We start from the raw sequence: 18,288 nt of genomic DNA, 5'->3' as shown, positions 1-18,288 counted from the left end.
AAACGTACAAAGAGATTAAATCTATGGAACTTCGTAGAAAACAATAGAGTATTACAATGGCAATAAAAAAGAAGAATGTAAAGGTACTCAGAGAGGAGTGAAGCCTTAGAAAGATGGAAAGAATATGCAGAAGATTTGTATGAGTAGGGACAGATTGTGTGGCCTAGGTGTTGAAGTAGAAAATTAAATATGCAAGAATGAAAAAGGGCTTGGGGATGAGTTTGAAAAACCTACATCGAAATTAGGAATGGAAAGGCAACTGGGATAGATAATATACAATCGAATTAATTAAGAAAATGGGAGACAAGAATAACAAGGAATTGTTCCGACTGTGCAGTGAAATATATGAAACGGAAAAGTGGCCAAAGATTTCCTGAAGACGATCATGATACAGTTGTCTAAGAAATCGAACCCAGCGAGGTATGAAGACTATAGAACTATTACTCTGATATTACATGAAGTAAAAGTTATGCTTCGAATATTGAACAGAAGGCTGTATGGAAGAATAAATGAAGAAGTTGAGAAGGAACAGTTTGGGTTTAAAAGATATGCAACTGACTTTTAAGGGTAATCGGCGAAAGATTTACAGAAAGAGTATAATTATTGATCTAAAAAAAGTTCTGACCGTGTGAAATGGAAATTATTAGGAGTTCTAAAGGAGGTTGGGTTGGAATGGAAAGATCGTGGACTTTTTTAAGAAAATTGTACATGCGCCACCAACAAGTGGGTTAGAATAGAAGAAATGACAGAGGAGAGATCGACAGGGACGTTGCCCTTTGTCATTATTTATTATCAACTTAGAAGAGATAGTGAAGGGGAGCCTACATAACGATGCCGGTATTCCGGTATGGGGTAGAATGATTAAGTATATAGTTTGCAGATGATATGGCGTTTGTTGCGGAATCTGAAAGGGAAATGAATAAGATGTTAGAAAGATAAAACCCATGGTAACTGGAACAAGTTGGTCGGTCTCAAATATAGAATTGGGATAGGGGAGAATAAAACAGATGACTAGTTTTCGATACCTCGGTTGTATAATTAGTGATGATATGAAGTGCGAAAGTGAAATAAAAGCGAGGATAGGAATTGCGAAAGAAGCCTTTAGGAGGAAGAAAAGCCTATTTTGTGGGTCTTGAGATAAAGAGTTGAGAAAAAGAATCATAAAATGCTTCGTCTGGAGTATTGCACTGTATGGGGCAGAAATATGGTCATCACGCAAAAAGGACGATAAAAGACTGGAAGTTTTTGAAATGTGGGTGTAGAGAAGAATGGATAGAGTTAGGTGGGTCGAGCGAAAAACAAATGAGAGGATATTAAGAATGGTGGGGCAGAAAAGAACAACCTTGTATGTAACTGAACGAGGAAGAGAAGCTGGTTGGGACATCGGCTGAGAAGGAATTATAACATGAGAGATGTACTAGGAAGTATAGTGGCAGGAAAGAGAGGGAGAGGCGAAATAGGCTGCACTTGATGGACGGAATCAAAACAGAAAACAGAAACAGGAATATGAAGAAGTTAGCGGAAGACAGTGAAGCATGGAAGATTCTCGGCTGCGACAAATGACCTACCAATAATGCAAGAATAACTATGATGATGATGATGGTGATTTAATGCGCAGCGAGGCGAAGGCTTAGGGGGAACAAATAATATCGTTTAAAACTTCGTGTTAAAACTAACCACAGATGCCAACAAGCGGCCTTTTCTGTGGGTTTGTGTGCTCTCAAATGAGGAGGAATTGCAAGAATGAAAAAGGTCAGTTAGAGCTAGAATTTTTTAGGTGTGCACTTTTTCTTTAAGAGTAAAAATGAGCACCCTAAAAGTACTCGAAGAGTCAAATATTGTATCCAGTAGGGAAGAGAGAATTTTCCAGCATATGTCCTCCAAGTTTGGGCCCTTTACTCATTTATTCTCTTAACTTGCTCCTAATCTCATTTACCTCTTCTTATAACTGTTAATTGTCTTTTGTAAATTTCCCATTGAGCGAGAGTGCTGCTTGTTAAGCGCAAATGCAACTTGCAACTTTTTCAGTCGAAGAAGTTTACTGATTTGGAAGTTAAAAATAAGTGACGACCGAGTGGGCAGTCTACTTTCGTACAGGCAATAATAGTTTAATGGTTATGCCAAAGGAAAGTTTGAGATTAGTGTTCGGAAGAATCCGAATGTTGTCTAACTTCTAACATCTACAGAGTTCCCATTCCAAGTTAATACGAAGTTTACATCTACTGGTTTGGGTACATATGGAAAGGAGTATTAAGGTCTAAATACAAAAACATTTTATCTTTAACCCTTATCCGGTCAAGCTGGGCCTCCTAGGCCCCGTAGCTTCATATTTTTTTTTTCGAATATCTCAATAACTATAAATATTTCGATGACATAAAATTCTGAATTCTTCTATGTTTAGTCGAAGTTAAAGTCATGAACATATCGAGTTGGTAAGGCCCCAGTTGCCGTTTACGTTACAAAAATAGCTTGTCGGGACAAGGATTAAACTAGAAATGAGCTTATATTATTAAGCACAATAGTTTTGTTTCTCTTCCTAGCGTAAACAATAGTGTATTCAATACATATTACCGCGGTAATCGTATTTATATATACAAAATGGAAAATTTCAATCTGAAAATTGTTAGTGATCTTTATATATATTTGATACTTTTTCAGGAATCAAATGGAATTTTTGTAATATTGTAATCCGAGAAACATGCCATCCATAGTTAACGAATTCTTGAATACCTATTGGCGGAAGAATTGCATATGTTCTCTATGTTCGTATTCATGACATAACGCTTTTTGTAGAACAGCTGTTTATTAATTGAAATGTGTCTTTGTTATGTCTGGTGAGAGAATTAGAGAGAGAAAAAATAGACATACAGTGATGAAAACTAATTTTACATCCATCTAAATGAGCAAACATTCATGTCTACTGATAACCTAGTAAAAGAGGCTAATATATACACACAATATCTTTTTTAGAATCCCTGCAAAACAAAAAAGTCAAGGTCATCGATAAGGGAAGTAATTATTAGTTTTTAACTTTCAATAGTAAAACCACATGTGGAAACAAACAGATATTTCGAGGATTTCTTTATTTGGATCAAAAGATCCAGTAGGCAAAAATTTTCTTGTAGGCCTTATATCTGAAGAACTACATACAGTGTAGCCTAACCCAACTATCGCTTAACTTAGTATGATGTGCTTATTCCGTTAAAAAAAAATCGATTTAGGGGCCGTTCAAAAATTTTGTGACCCCTGATTCAAAACTCCATTAAATTTCAATCAAAAATTTTCTTGTAGATGTCTTATATTTGGAGAACTCATTTAGTGTAGCCAAACCCAAAGTATTGCTTAACTCAGTATGATGTGCTTATTCCGTAAAAAAGATTTAGAGACCGTTCAAAAATTTTGTGCCTCCTGATTCTCAAAAACTAATTATTGGCCAAGATCGCAATCTTTTGATCCATTTGTTGATCATTCATAAGATTTTCGTAATAACCCTACTTTCCAATTTAAAATTTCTACAACAATATTAGCATATAATGTAAAAACAAAACACCCAAACATGAGACATCAACCGCAGATTTAATTGAGGCGGACAAAAACGTAAATGAAGGTAACTCCTTGTGCGTCGTGCCAAGACCCTGCGCCATCTTTGCTTTAATCGGATTGATTTATACGAGGAGTTCTTCTTTACTTTGAAATGACCTGTAAATTTAATCGCCTGGTTTTGTTGATTTATTCTTCATACTTATTTACATACATAAAAAAATGGTTTAAACCAAAAAAACGAAATATGTTCGTAAAAGTGTAAGTGTTCCTAAAATTTTGATGAACACACATTTGTGGGTTATCGCATGTCACTCTCGCATATTATTCGCATTATATTAAAGACCTAAATATATAAAGTTTATTATAAATGTTTCTTTTGTGATTTTTTAGTTTGTTATGCAATTGCAATCAAGGAAAAATTCCAAATAGTGTTTCTTTAATAATGTTTACTATTGATAAAACGCATCAAAATACCATACTTTTTGGGGGTGAGGGAGTTCATACAAACCCCACGAGAGGCATTTAGTGAAATCAGGAGTATCTTTGGTATATATTTATGTATAAATGGGTCAGAGGCAAAGTGGACTCAAATAATTCTTATCTTTATTCACTTTTCTTACTGATATATGCAAATTAAGTCGTCGTAATTTTTTTTTTTTAATTGGACTAATAAAAGTCGTAGTGAACTAACTTGGACTTAATTAGTCCTTCTGCACTCTGCAATGTTTTGAAATTGTCCATATGTAATTCTGTATAATGGTTTCACTTGTGCAACTGTTTATCTTTTTGTCCTTCTCAAATGACTTGATAATTTGACAATTATATTAAAAGTATGTAAAGATCAGTATAACGTATCAGGAGTCTTTCATGAGTGAGTAGGCAGACGTATAACATTTGTGGCCAATTAGTCCCGGTTTGGACCCCGCTTTAAGCTTATGTGACCCCTTCCAGCATAACTCGGTTGTTGCAGAATAACACCAAATTGAAACAAACTTAATTCTGTGCATATGTGATACAAATGCATAGAGCAAATTATTTAAACAAACAAACAAAAAAACTGGTTTTAAAAAAAACCCGCTGGTTTTTGATTTTTTCAATAAACATCATGATTCTTGTCAACCCTGGGCATGACATCCCTTCGTGTGCCTGAGCTGTTCCAACGCCATCTGTTAGCGAACGGCTGAACTACGTAAAGCCTAGCGACGAACACGTAGTCAGCACACTGCGTCGCCCTGTCTCCGATGGCCGTCACGTCTTTTATTCACAGGACTCCCCAGTTCGCCTCACGACGCTGGGTGGACGGCGAAGAAATTGGGAAGCACTGGGCGGGAATCGAACACATGACCACACGGACGTGAGTACAACGCTCTAACCGCTACACTACGATGTTTCCATTCAAATACATAATACTGCAACGAAATTAAATTATGTGATGTGCAATTTTAATCTTCAGTCAGTCTGTCAGTCACGCTACCATGCAAACCTAAAAACTCCTATTAATAACCCCGTGGTGTAGTGATGTGTTGTAAGTCATGATGATGATGTTGGGTGCTGACCAAAGGCAGATCTTTGACGTGAAGGTCCCTGAGCAAGGAAAATGCATGGTGACTCGTGCCGTATTACATAGATAATGATGGCGTTCTAAGAATGGGACCTACAGGGCATCATGGGATCCTACTCACGTGTGTTTTCACCGGAAATCGAACCCGGGACCTTTCGAACACAAGGCAAAGGGTGTGGGAATAAAAAAGAAGAAAACATCGGACCACCATCAATTCACTTCTGGCACATAGTGGCCCTTAAACCAGTATCCCTGAAACACATGCAGGCGTGAGTAAGCGCCTGGAGAGGTAATTAGTTTCTTTCTTATTTACCATCACTAGTATCGTTTTTCTTTCACGCTGCACTTACATGGCGGTGTACAGTGCCACAATTACCTCTGGTGGCGAAAATTGGAACTAATTTTGAATTCTACACCAATCGCTTCTGCATGATTCCAAATATGCTCCTACCAAGTTTGGTTGCATTCTGTCAAGTGGTTAAATGAGCTCTGAACAGCGATACTTATTTTATGATAACCTGGTACTGGAAGTTACCTCTCATATAGAAATGAACGCTAAACTCAAATCAAGTCAAATTGAAGTCTATCGTAGAGTCACAATGTGAAATGTTAATTCATGATAATTTCCTGTATGTTATACTGTACATACCATCTACAGTGAATTTCTGGTTGCATAACAGGCTAGGATATATACTTAAGTTGGGCAACAATAACAATTTTACGGCAAAACGAGGAGCTACAGCAAAAATTGTTAAAATGTTGTACTATTATCAGTTACACGTTAACCGTAAAAATTTCAGAGTCTAGTTAGTATGAAAGTGCCTGGAATTAGAAACTAAAATTTGTATCTATTTTTTCTTTTTATGAAAAAAGAGGTTGAGTTGAGTTGATTTTGAGTTTTTAACGTCCCGTTCAGCAGCGAGGCTATATGAGACGTGGATCTACTGATTAACGTGGAATCCGAACCACATGAGCTCCCGCCGGGAATCGAACCCGGGCCTCCCACGCCATGAAAAAAGAGGATAGTGACAAAATAAAATAAATTTTTTAAAGTTTAACATCCCACGGATATGTCCTTTAGACTAACGGAGACGGATGTTTTAATTAAAGTAAATAACTGTGAATATTTTTTATCTCGTGCTCTCCCATCGGAAATCAAACTGAAACCACGTGCACTGATGACACACGCGCTAGTCTCTAGACCAGCGGAGAAATGGGTGGGGGAGCCTTGGGATAGTCACCTAATAAAATGTATTATAATAATAGTAAGTTGAAAGCAAAGTTGCTGAAGTGTAGTAATAAGTCATCTTCCAACTGTCAAGTCGAATTTGGAATATACGAGGAGTCAAATGATGATTGCAAGAATTCAAGCATGGCAGGAAAACCGTTAAAGATATGCTCAGGTGTGAGGGACGAGCAAGTGCTACCATGAAGGAAAACATTACCCTCATATTTGATATGATCACGCAAGATACGCAACTCCCAACTCATCAGATAGCAGACAGCAGTAGCGGTTCGTAGTCTGTACAAGCACCGGTTGCAATGTTGCAATATCAAAGGTATGTAGGTACGCGCAAGTGTCCCCCCCCCCAGCATTCTTCAGTCTTATCCAAAAAATATTCAGGAAATATGAAGAGGAAAGTCTTTTAAACTCTATTTGTATGTTATTGATTAAGTTATTTCTCTAATATTGATTTAATATATAAGCTATTTCCTTTTTTTTCAAACAACCACTATCAATGTACGTTTATATACTATTTATATACAAAACCTCTACACTCATGTTATTGAACACGATATAAATCGAATATATAGTATGTGCTGTAAGCCATGAATGATGACGTTAATCCGAAAAGAGGAAAAAAGCAAGAAAATTGCATGCACGCAGTTAAACAAAATTATTTAATTATATAAACTATGCATTATTTTAGAATGGAAGGTCTTTCTTCCATCTTTTGGGCTTCAAATTTTTCTATGACTTTATTGAAATCTGAAATGCTGCTCGCCAAGTTTCTCTGAATAAAAAGCATCGCTACCGCAAATATTTTCCGCTGTATTTTCTTTAGGGTCCAGAAACCCCTCTCTCCTCCGACAATATGCATTTTGTTAGCATTTCTTTATATAAATATACGGTACAAAAAGTCCATTTTCAGAAACCACGTATTTTCTCTGTAAAGAAGCATGAAATCTAAGATGTTTTCCTTCGAAAATGAAAAAATAAAAAATAAATAAAGTAGTTTAACATTCCAGCAAATTAGGCTAAAGAAGACAGATGAGTATTGGAAGTGAATTATTTGATATTAATTTATGCTCTCCGCCGGAAATCGAACACAGAATCATGTGCACGAAAGACACAGAGCTAGGAATTAGACCAGTAGTAAGACATTTTCTTCTTCGAGACTCGATCGATCCCCCCAGAATAGGATTTTTTAAAAAATAAATCTTATCCCAAGAATTTTCACCTTTGTATTATAAATGTTAAATAAAATTATTGACTTCGAACGACCGCCCCCCAAACTTTCAGCCTGGATCCGTCCCTGCTACCACCAGACTTATATTTGTTCTTTGCGAGTTTATGTTTTGTGAATAACTTCTTTCTTTCAAGCGTCTGTATCTCGCTCATCCTGCTAGCGCTGCTAAGCGGAGGAATTCGTAACTATTACAGAAGCTGACCAGTTGCGGAAGAAAGGCAACCGCATGAGTCCAATACGGGAAGATAGGAGCGATGCAAGAATAAATCCACTTCCCCATGTTAAGAGATAGGAGCTCGCTGCCATATGCTCAATGTTACTGCTTCCAGTGGCAACGTTCGCTGCCACTGGAAATGTAAATCTCTCTCTTTCTTTCCGTTTTTTTGATTGACTTTTTTCAGAAATGCATCAATACTGTTTTGCGCTCAAGAGCAGAGGTTTATTTTTTACTGATACACTACTTTAATACTTAAAAATAATTTTAGTATTAAAAAAATATCCAGTTGCACAACCATGCAACATATAGTACCAGCCGCCACTGGCAGACAGGCTGGGCATATCACAGGAGCGAGAAGATTACATTCTGAAAAGCGATATATGTTTTATCAAAGGATTCAGCTAATTTAGTTCCATGCCTTTTGACTCATGAACAAAAACACACTTGGTACATCAACGTCATTGAATAATTTGAAACTGTTTGAACGTCATGTGAACAATTTCTGTCGCCATTCATCACTATGGACAAGTGCTGGGTTCACTACTGGCAGCCCAATCACACAACAATCCAAACAGTGGAAACACTTTTCTACCCCAAAGAAGGCTAAAGTCATCTCTTGCGCTGGCAAGCTGATGGCGTAAGTTACTGAGATTCTTGAGGTTTCTGTTGATTGATTACATTTTAAGAGAAGTCACCATCACAGGACAATATTATGTTGAAAAAAAAAAACCCTCACGAGCTCAAATATAAGAAGAAAGACCATAAATGCTGCCCAGAGGAATTCTTTATCCCCACGACAGTGCTCCAGGTCACACATCAACAGCTGCAATGACAACCATTAATGAATGCAGATTCGAACTCGTTCTTTATCCTCTCTATTCACAGGACTTGGTCCCCCCTCATTTCCATTCATTCCCAAATCTGAAAAAGGCTCTAGTTGGAGACGTTTCCTTGTGGTCACTTTTATTTATTTATTTGCTGAAATAAGAATAATTCAATACACTGGAGCAAGTTTATTGATGTACAGTCCGCAGCAAAAAACAGCAACATGAGCATGTAAGTTTATTGTGAAACTACAACTAACAGCGCAGGGAATCAACATAACGTGTAAGTGGCACGAATCACGCCAGGAGAAACCTCGGCGTTCTCCCCTTCACATTTATTTTGGAGCAAACGACCAGGGCCGCAACTAGGGGGGGGGGCAGAGGGGGCACGTGCCCCGGGCGCGTGGTTGGAGGGGGCGCCAGAAAGAAGATAGTATATCAATTGTTTTAAAAATCGCACCCTTTCCCTTGAGGAACTTATTCTAGAGGTTAAAAGAAATCAAAAGTTTACTTGGCCTTTTCCATGGGACCTCTTTTAGAGAGAGAGAGAGAGTCTCATCTAAATAGGTGTAATGTCATACATTAAAAATCTAATATTGCATGCATTTGTTCCCTTGGGCGACCACAGAGAATCCGCCCCCTTTCCTTTTCCTACCACAAGGAGCTGTTTGTCTGTATAATTCCACTGAGTTGAGTTGATTTTGAGTTTAACGTCCCTTTCAGCAGCAAGGCTATATGAGACGTGGACCTACTGATTAACGTGGAATCCGAACCACACGAGCTCCCGCCAGGAATCGAACCCGGGTCTCCCACGCCAAAGGCGCGTACGCTAACCGCTTAGCCACGAAGAAGCTCTATAATTCCATTGAGAACAGCTCTGAAGTTTAAAACGCTGTTATCAATAGGGGCGGGGGCGAAAAGTTACCGATTTTTGTTGCTTGCTGGAGGTTGAAGAGTTTAGCTCAGACGCGCCCCCTGTAATGTTACGCAATTGCTGTAATGTTTTTAAACTAGAGGGCAGTTCTGTGGCGGAAAAGATAAGTTACATGCCACGGTGTATTTAATTGTTTCTTGTACGCCTACCAAGGGATTTTGCGAGTGAAGGCTGTATGAAGTTTTATCTATTAGTTTTGCTTGAGAGCTTTTCGAGGCATTTTGAATTGTTATCTATCAGTCCAACTTATGCTTTATTATGCTTTATTGTGAATTTCAATCATTTTTTACATTAATCGTGTATAATGTATAATATTTATTATACATTAAATAATCTAAATATCTTGATCTATTTATTAATATTTTATGAAGCAATTTCTTTCGTATTTAATGAACTTTCTAGTTAATGCACTGTAAAAAGAGATGCTTTGCTCGAATCAGTTTTTTCTATCACTTGTGTGCACCTTAGAGGTGCATATATGCAGAAAGAGAAAGTATACAGAAAGGTGCACAAAAAGTACAGAAAGTGCTCAAGTTCGAGAGGTGCACATAACAATATAGTGTGGAGTTCTTGTGTGCTTCATTGTTGATGGAAAGTTTTCTTCTTTTCTCCACATCAAAGGATTACACCGAAAAGTTTACAGAAATAAAAATAAGCTTTTCAGAACATTGCATTGTTATGTTCTCAATGATTTTGCACTAGCAGCGTTCACCCCGCTTCGCTGCGGTCACCCCGGAACGCAATAAACTTTGTTACTTAGATAATTTTTACTTTTTCGCTTTCAAGTGATATGATAAAAACCATAGAAGATTGCAGTAAATGTTAACATTATATCGCCTGTCATTTATGTTAACCCGCCCCGCTTCGCTGCGGTCACCCCCGAACGCAATAAACTTTGTTACTTAGATAATTTTTACTTTTTCGCTTTCAAGTGATATGATAAAAACCATTATAACGCCTGTCATGTATGTTAACCCGCCGAGTGACACGGTCATGCGGGTTGCATATAAATACGTTTATTTTTATACCTATGATGAACTAACAAAGGATTTGTACGTAATGGACACCTGAATGGTCAATTATCTCAAGACACTGGTAATTGAAAATTAAAGTGATATGATAAAAACCATCTAGGGTCCAAATCCTAATAACCCCCCAAAAATAAAAGAAATTGGTTCAGCCGTATTAGCGTGATGAGCGGACAAAGGATTTGTACGTTCTCTTTTATATATATAGATTGTAAATATTTTTTAAAAAATATTAATATAGTATATGTTAAACTTGCAGTTAAATAGAATTTCCAAGAATCATGCTATATATTTTAAATTATGCTTTATTTTCTAAAATTATGCTTTATTATTCTTTAAAATTAGTTTCTTCTGGACCCTTAGACAACCACACCCATGTTAAAGATACCAACCATATGTCTAAATTGCTATTATGCTTTTTATGCTTTTGGGTTGCTCTATTTATAATATACCAGATATTTTCAAGTTTATTTTGTATTGTTTTTATATTTTTTAAATGAAAGCTTATGTACAAAATTATTTTTGGGTTTATTAGAACTAAATAAATGTTATTTCAATTATAACTTTATGATGTAGGGTATACTAGATATTTTCTAGTTTATTTTGTATTAGTTTCTTATTTTAATATGAAAGCGTATGCTCATAATTATTCTTCGGGTTATTAAAACTAAATGTGTTGTTGCAATTAATAACTGTATAATGTGGCAGATATTTTCTAGTTCATTTTGTTTTGATTTCTTCATACAACATTAAAACAAAATGTATGTACAAAATTATTCTTAAAACTTGTGAGCACATAACGAATATAATATATTTTTGTGGTTAAAGTAAGTTTGATTAAAGTACTTAAAAATCGATATAACTGGTTTCATTAAGAATGTTATTTACAGTTGCAATCCATAAGTAAGTGATACTTTTCGACTAAACCTGGGGGGGGGGGGGCGCCGAATTGTGTGTTTGCCCCGGGTGACAGAAACCCTAGTTGCGGGCCTGCAAACGACATCGTTTCACAATAAACTTACATGTTCATGTTGCAGGTTTTTGCTGCGGACTGTACAAGGAGACTGTGTTGTTGGAAAATGAAGTCATTATCAAATTGTACCTCGTACAATTTTCTGAACGCCCAAAACTTTTCAGTGCTCGTACTATTTGTTCAATCCGACATTACGAATGGACTTAAATTTGACTGGAGGAACAACCACATTCTACCTAAATAAATAAATAAAACATGTGTATAGTTATCACGTTACCTATGTCTACAAAATTGGCCATGTAGCCAAAGATCACTCTCATAACATAACAAAGAGAAGGAAGTGTCGAGATTATCTGAGTATTTGTTCTCCAATTTTCGATGTTTTACATGCTTTTCTTCAACTTACAAGAGTTCAAACGTGTTGTCAAACCTTTAAGTTCGAACAAAATGTCAGATTTGCACGACTTTTCATAACACCTTCAAAAAAATAAATTATACATTTCAAAAACATATATTCTATTTAAAAAAATAAAATAGAACAAATCATCCTAAAAAGTAAAAAGTAGTTCAGTTTAAATTATTAATTTTCTAAAATCTACTTTCGAAGGACAAAAAGGAAATCATGAGGAGCACTCTCATGTACAGGAGTGTCGTTTCAGAGTTAGCTTGAGGGGGCACGAACACCAACGAAGTAAGACGTTCACGTTTTGTACTAGTATACTAATAGGCAATCGATTAAAATAAATTATTCCTCAAACTCTTGGGGGCAATTGCCCCTCCTAAAATACGCCCCTGCTCATTTACAATCAGTTGATTTACATGAGAATTGAAGTTACAACACAAATGGTTAAACTTGGTAATCTTCAGTTATCTTGTTAGGTAGTAGATGACGTATCACCTAACATTGCAGCATACGTTGTAGCTATTCGGAAGAATAAAGTTAAGTTAGGTATTCGTTCTTTCCACAATGTTGTACGCCAACCTGTCACGATAGACTATTGCGGAGTAACGCCTATCTTCTTTGAATTTTGTGGAGGTCGAATTTTTCTTTTAAGTCATTAAAACACGAAAATTGTCCGAAGATTCTCAAATCAAATTACGATTTGATTTGAATTTAGTGTCCCTTTCAGCAGCGAGGCAATATGAGATGTAGACCCATAGCTTAACTAGGGATTCGAACCACATGAGCAGCTATCGAGAACCGAATCCGGGTCTCCCACGCCAAAGGAGCTCGAATTAAATTACAAAGACATAAAAATGCTGCATCTTCTCGCTTCAATATTATCTCAAAATTCGTTTTATCTAACAAGCAGAATTTCTTCTATTGGATGTTACAGGAAATAAAAATGATATTCAATTCCCTGGCCTTTGCTTTCTCGTGGCGTTTCCCCAATAATGGGTTAGATTGTAATAAAAAGTTCTTCTGAATTAGAACCCACACTAACGAAGTTGTGGTCAGTGATTCTAAGATCATTTTACACTGGATTTGGTAGTAAAATATTAACTTGTCTGTAAGTATTACCAAATATAAAACGAAGCAATTTGGGTGTTTTCAAGGACAATCAAAAAAAAAAGTTGGCAACAAAAACACAAGGAATTAACTGTTACTTCATTCGTACGTGTATGTACAAATTCATTAAACTCTCTTGCATTTTATATTAATGATAAATGTGAGTCAAATCTCTTCATATTTTAACTATTTAAAGCAATACTGATAAGGAAGGTTCATTTTACTAATTTCTAGTTTAAAACGTTCTCTGATTTTTTAAAGTCCATCCTATGTATTTAGTGTTCACTGGCGCAAATCCTGGGAAGATGAAGGGGACATGTCCCCTCCAGTCTAGGATCGGGGTGACTGAACCCGCAATAATCCGCTTTTATTTATTTATTTTTTTAGAAATGTGATGATTTAAAATCCAATTGCCACAAAGGAAAGAGATGAAATGGATGTCTCTCTAGAATAAGCCTCATATCTGCACGCTTACCAATGTTAAAGACAACTCCACTCCCATGATTCCCCAATGCATTGTTTTTCAACTTCAAAAATATTTTGAACATCACTTAAAAAAAATATTGGAACCATCTAACCCGTCTCCCCAATGTTGAAGACACATCTGCGAGGTTGTTAGGCATTTATAGTAAGAAACTCACAACTCTAATTTCTGTTGTTGTGAAATGAATATTGATTGCAATGCGAGGTAATCAATCTAAAAATCTAAAAATTTAGTGATTCTATGCCACTTACAGTTCTCACCTTCGTAACTAACAATGACTGTTAAAAGATTGATAGTTATTTCAATTAAGGTAAAAAGTAAATTTAAAAAAGACAGAAATTAATAAATGCGGCAGAAATCTGTGTATTCTCACATCAAACAACTCAATGGTTGTCTGGCGAGCCATGGCCTCCAAGACGAAAGCATTCACGTTTAATAATACAAAAACAACAACAACAACAAAAAAGGTAATTGCTCTTTAAAATATCCCGTCTTGTAACCACACAGATTGCTCCAGCACGCGTCAGACACGAACATCACAAGAACGTCAGAAAAACCAATCTTGTGAAGAGCAGACGAAAAGAAAAAAAAAATGCTCAATTTTCTTTGCATTCGCTTTCCTGCAGGTTTAATATCTTAAAAATTCTCTTTGTCGAACAGATGTCCTAACAACTCCTGCAAAAGAATACTGACCAACCAACCAGTCGTCTGGAAAAGCGCTGGCTGGGGTGGGTGTTCTTCACATAAACTCTCAAAACTAGTTTTGTCCAATGGTAATTCCGCACCTGATTTGCCGCGAGGGACAAAGACAACTTGGCAACGTCGTACCTATTGAGTACGCTGTGCACCTTCCGATCATATAGTGTGAATATGTACCTTCAAGCTTCTAAACTTGTCGACAAGAAAAACTACTACTTCACACAAGCAATACAAAATATTTTACTTCTTTCCGTCTCTCAAGGATGACGAAATAGAAATTTCCGGTTTCTTCTTGCAGACGTTGTTTATCACATGAAAACATTTGAGAAACAAAGAAATGCATTTATAATCTTCAATATTCACTTAGGGAAAAACAGAGATTTATTTTCATAAACATTTTTCAGAGCAGGAAAAGATATCTTTATGTTTATTAGGTGTGGTTGGTAAGAGGAAAGGTTACGTTTTCCTTTTGTGTATTTTAAAATTTATGCTTATTACTTCAAAGAACTTGCAGGAAATTCTTGTAACTTTTTGAATAAAATATAATTTATTTACCAAATCATTGTAAACTGTTACCGTTTCTCTTTGGAATAATAGGGATAAAGTTGAAATATAAAAATATATCTGCGGGATTTCACTTACCGAATTCTGCAGACTATTTTCTTGCTTCTTGTCTGATTTCTTCGCAGCCTTTTTGGCTTTCGACTCCAAAAATCTTTGCTTAAGAAGCAATGTTTCTTGAATGTGTTGTTCACACAATCCATTAAAAGAATGATCATAGCGCGGAATACAATTACTTGTATGCCGTCTGTAATTTTCAATTCTCCGCCTGAGTCTGTCTACAACTGCTTGTCGTTTCGGGGGCAGTACATCCCCCATCCCGTCAGTGTGAATGAAGTATGAACCACCAACGCGAAACGCTTGGCGACTGCGAGCAAAGCTAACAGATCACCATCTATCAATATCGAGTTCTTTGTATCAATCACTGGCATCACTATACATCTTAGCACCTATTTCCGCACACTCGGACAGCGCCGAATCACTTTCGCGCGCGCGCAGTCACTTTTGATTTGGATCTTTTGCCGCTTCCCCCTTTTACAAGAAAATTCCCTTTAATAACAACACATGTGCACCATGTGTTTCTCTATACACAGCTGGCGAAAGAGCATCTTCTACTGCAGAGACACAACATCATTTTTCGCCTTTCATGCACAACGATTATGCGCAAAACTGTTTTCACTATCACGTTAATTCAATGAACAACAGGTTGCAGTTTTCAGTTGCTATACATTCACTCATGAAACTTGCGAACAATCCAGTCGCTAAAAGCGGTCTTGTCGTGAACGAACAGGTTCCCCGCTCGCTAAAAGTCCCTTCTCTATTGTTTTCCAGTTCCCAAAGGCTGAGCGGTATATAAGCAGGAAAGTTCAGGAGTCCTTCACAAGGCACAACACTCTGGTTCCGACCGACTTTTCTTCGTAAGAACTGTCGACCTTATCAACTGTTTGACACAAACGTCACAAAACAAGTCACTCATAAACACCACTGGATATTCAATAATCTTTCTGTGTAAATACACGGGATGTAATTTTGCAACAAAATATTACGGGGCGATAATCTCGTTCACAACAGCGTGGGCTTCTCTGGCCATCTTTCGTTAGTAGCAACTGGTACATTTCGTTCGAGTTCTGAATAACGAACTCCCCCTGACACATGCATGCCACTGCCATCTAGTGGCTGACTTATGAAATACTAGTCACGTGACTTATAATGGCTGCTTCCATGCGGGCTCAGCGTGTAGTTCTTTTGAGACAATTTGTAACAAAATACGGTGCACAGTTTAAGTTTTACAATGGATATAAGTTTTTACTAACAAGAAAGACTGTGTCAGGTAAGAAATATGTTTCTTTTGCTTCTTTAAAATTTTATTCTTGCGAAGATTGCTGTTGCGTTACGAATGTGTGTGTCAACAGCTGATGTAAACAAAGCATGAAAACGGTGTTTCTACATGGATGATGCAGTAAAAATTAGGTAAAAAGCATCATGCTTGTGTTTTAAGAATTCATAGCCACAATAAGAACAGTATAATCAAAGTTTTGCGGCCATTTTTATAACGAGATTGTGCGTATTTTTGAGAGTTTTTTACATGTCGCAATACTGCACATTTACCGGTAATTTGCATTAAACTACGTTTTAGATGAAATAGTAAATATTATCAAACTTGGTCTTTCACATCATAATAACGTGTATATTTTAATTATAGTGTGTTACTCCATGTGTCAAAACAGTGTTGTTAGAGGCTAGAGCAGCCGAATTACTTTCACAGCAGTTGAATTAGCCTTGTACTGTTCTGGCGGTAAAATGTACACATTTTGCTTGTTTCACAGAGAAGTGTGGTAAACAGTGGAGTACACAAAGAGAGAGTTTCTAAGTTTTAACCCCCTTCTCCTTAAAGAAGGTATTATAAAATATATTTACTATATTAATATCTGAGGTAAACTTTCCAATGCTCGCTCCAGCTTCGCATTGACAAGTAGGGCCGCTTTAAAAAGGTATAGCAGATTAGGGTAGGGTAGAGTAGAGTAAGATAGCGATAAGTAGGGTAGGGGTAGGAACGGGTTAGCTTAGGGTTAAATAAGCTACGATCCATTTTCATAAAATTAATAAAGTGTAATTTCTCGTTTCTGAGTGAGTATACCAGCTGGAGTGTGCAATGTAAAGTTAACCCACTATACGTATACAAAAATCCTGAAACGATAGGGACTTGTGAGATTGAACCTATCCTCTTGACGAAATTCTGTGTACGCCACTAGTGGTAACTGTAAGGCTACTTCCATCTATGGAAAGGAGATAAACTGGGGACCACGGTGACTCAGTGGTAGAGCGCTCAGTGACGGATTTCATTTGATCCTAGCTCCCACCATGTGGCTTTGCGGTCGATATGCATCATGTGGGTAGGTTTTTTCGGGGTTCTCCTGCTTCCTCCAAATTTCATCATTCCACCATTATGATCCCTTTCATCATCACAGTCTGAGTGTGCAATCCTGGGACGGTAAGCTCTAAAGAAAGAAAGAAATAGAAAAGAAAGGACCACATTGGCGCAGTAGAGAGTGTTCGCTTATGGTGCACGAGGTCTGTGGTTTAATCCCAGCTCGCACCAAGTAGATTTTGTGATGAGCAAGCGCCGTGTGCGTGGGTTTTCTTGGGGTTCTCCCGTTTCCTTCCAGTTTCTTCGTTCCACGTTTCATTCATTCTCGTCACCATCGACGGCATAAACCGTGGGATATGGAACTGGAAGATTTATTTTTCTCAAGAAAGAAAAAAATGAAAAGGTAAACTTTTGTTTACTTTTTTATCACGTTAACAATTCAACAATATTAACTATTTCCAGTCGGCCAGTACGAAAAGTTCTAGAACAGAGGTCCCCATATGGGTTAGTAGCTAGGTTGGTTCCTTTCTGTACCAAAGTTTAATATTTAATTCACATAGTATTGCCGAGCGAACGTTAGCAAGTGAAGACCGGTTAGAGCCCCGCAGGGCATATTGTTTTCTGTCTTTGTTACAGCTAAGTGGGAAGGGAGACCTGTGTTCTAAAACCTTGCCGGCTAGTACCACACTAGTAGAACATATTTGATTTCTTGTCCAGATTTTTTGGCATTCAGAGTACGATGGTGTTTTTTTAAATAAAATGATGACTGTTTACAGTGGTGCAACCAAATTTTGTTTCGGGAGGTGCCAAGACTACCTAGTACAGTAGTCTGCAAACGACATGCTGCACCCTCTGACAAAATTGAAAGTTCGAATTCTCCTCATCACAAGAATTTTAGCCATCCCTATTAACATGCTAAAAGGCGTTAAAATAAAAAAAATTCAGATTTTCAAATTCCTTTTATTAACGGTTACATTGTTTAAAACTTGCACTATAATTATTATTTTGTACATTTTTTCTTATGATTCTTTACCTAACATTTATTACTTTTAAGAAATTAATTTAAGGCTTTCAGTGGCTTTTTCCTTTTTTACAGTGCTCTGACGTTATTCAAT

General features: G+C 36.9%; 2 protein-coding genes across 4 annotated transcripts in view; one reads left to right on the top strand and one right to left on the bottom strand.

Annotated features, from left to right (window-relative positions):
• The window catches only part of mam (neurogenic protein mastermind), a 371,802-nt gene extending 355,948 nt beyond the window's left edge, over nt 1-15,854 (bottom strand). For both annotated transcript variants that reach the window (XM_081738892.1, XM_081738893.1), the window contains exon 1: nt 14,887-15,854. In XM_081738892.1, the coding sequence (XP_081595018.1) occupies nt 14,887-15,123 (237 nt within the window). In that variant the 5' untranslated portion in view covers nt 15,124-15,854. The remainder of the gene's footprint in view (nt 1-14,886) is intronic.
• A 20-nt stretch (nt 15,855-15,874) lies between these two features.
• Trap1 (TNF receptor associated protein 1) overlaps nt 15,875-18,288 on the top strand; it is a 481,869-nt gene continuing 479,455 nt past the window's right edge. Inside the window, exon 1 of one of the 2 annotated variants that reach the window (XM_081738896.1) lies at nt 15,875-16,135. In XM_081738896.1, the coding sequence (XP_081595022.1) occupies nt 16,015-16,135 (121 nt within the window). In that variant the 5' untranslated portion in view covers nt 15,875-16,014. The remainder of the gene's footprint in view (nt 16,136-18,288) is intronic. The other variant, XM_081738897.1, reaches the window with a different exon arrangement.

This window comes from Thermobia domestica, chromosome 14 (genome assembly GCF_964235325.1).
Source record: "Thermobia domestica chromosome 14, izTheDome1.hap1.1, whole genome shotgun sequence".
Taxonomy (NCBI): Eukaryota; Metazoa; Arthropoda; class Insecta; order Zygentoma; family Lepismatidae; genus Thermobia; species Thermobia domestica.
This window is presented reverse-complemented; position numbering and strand designations above follow the sequence as displayed.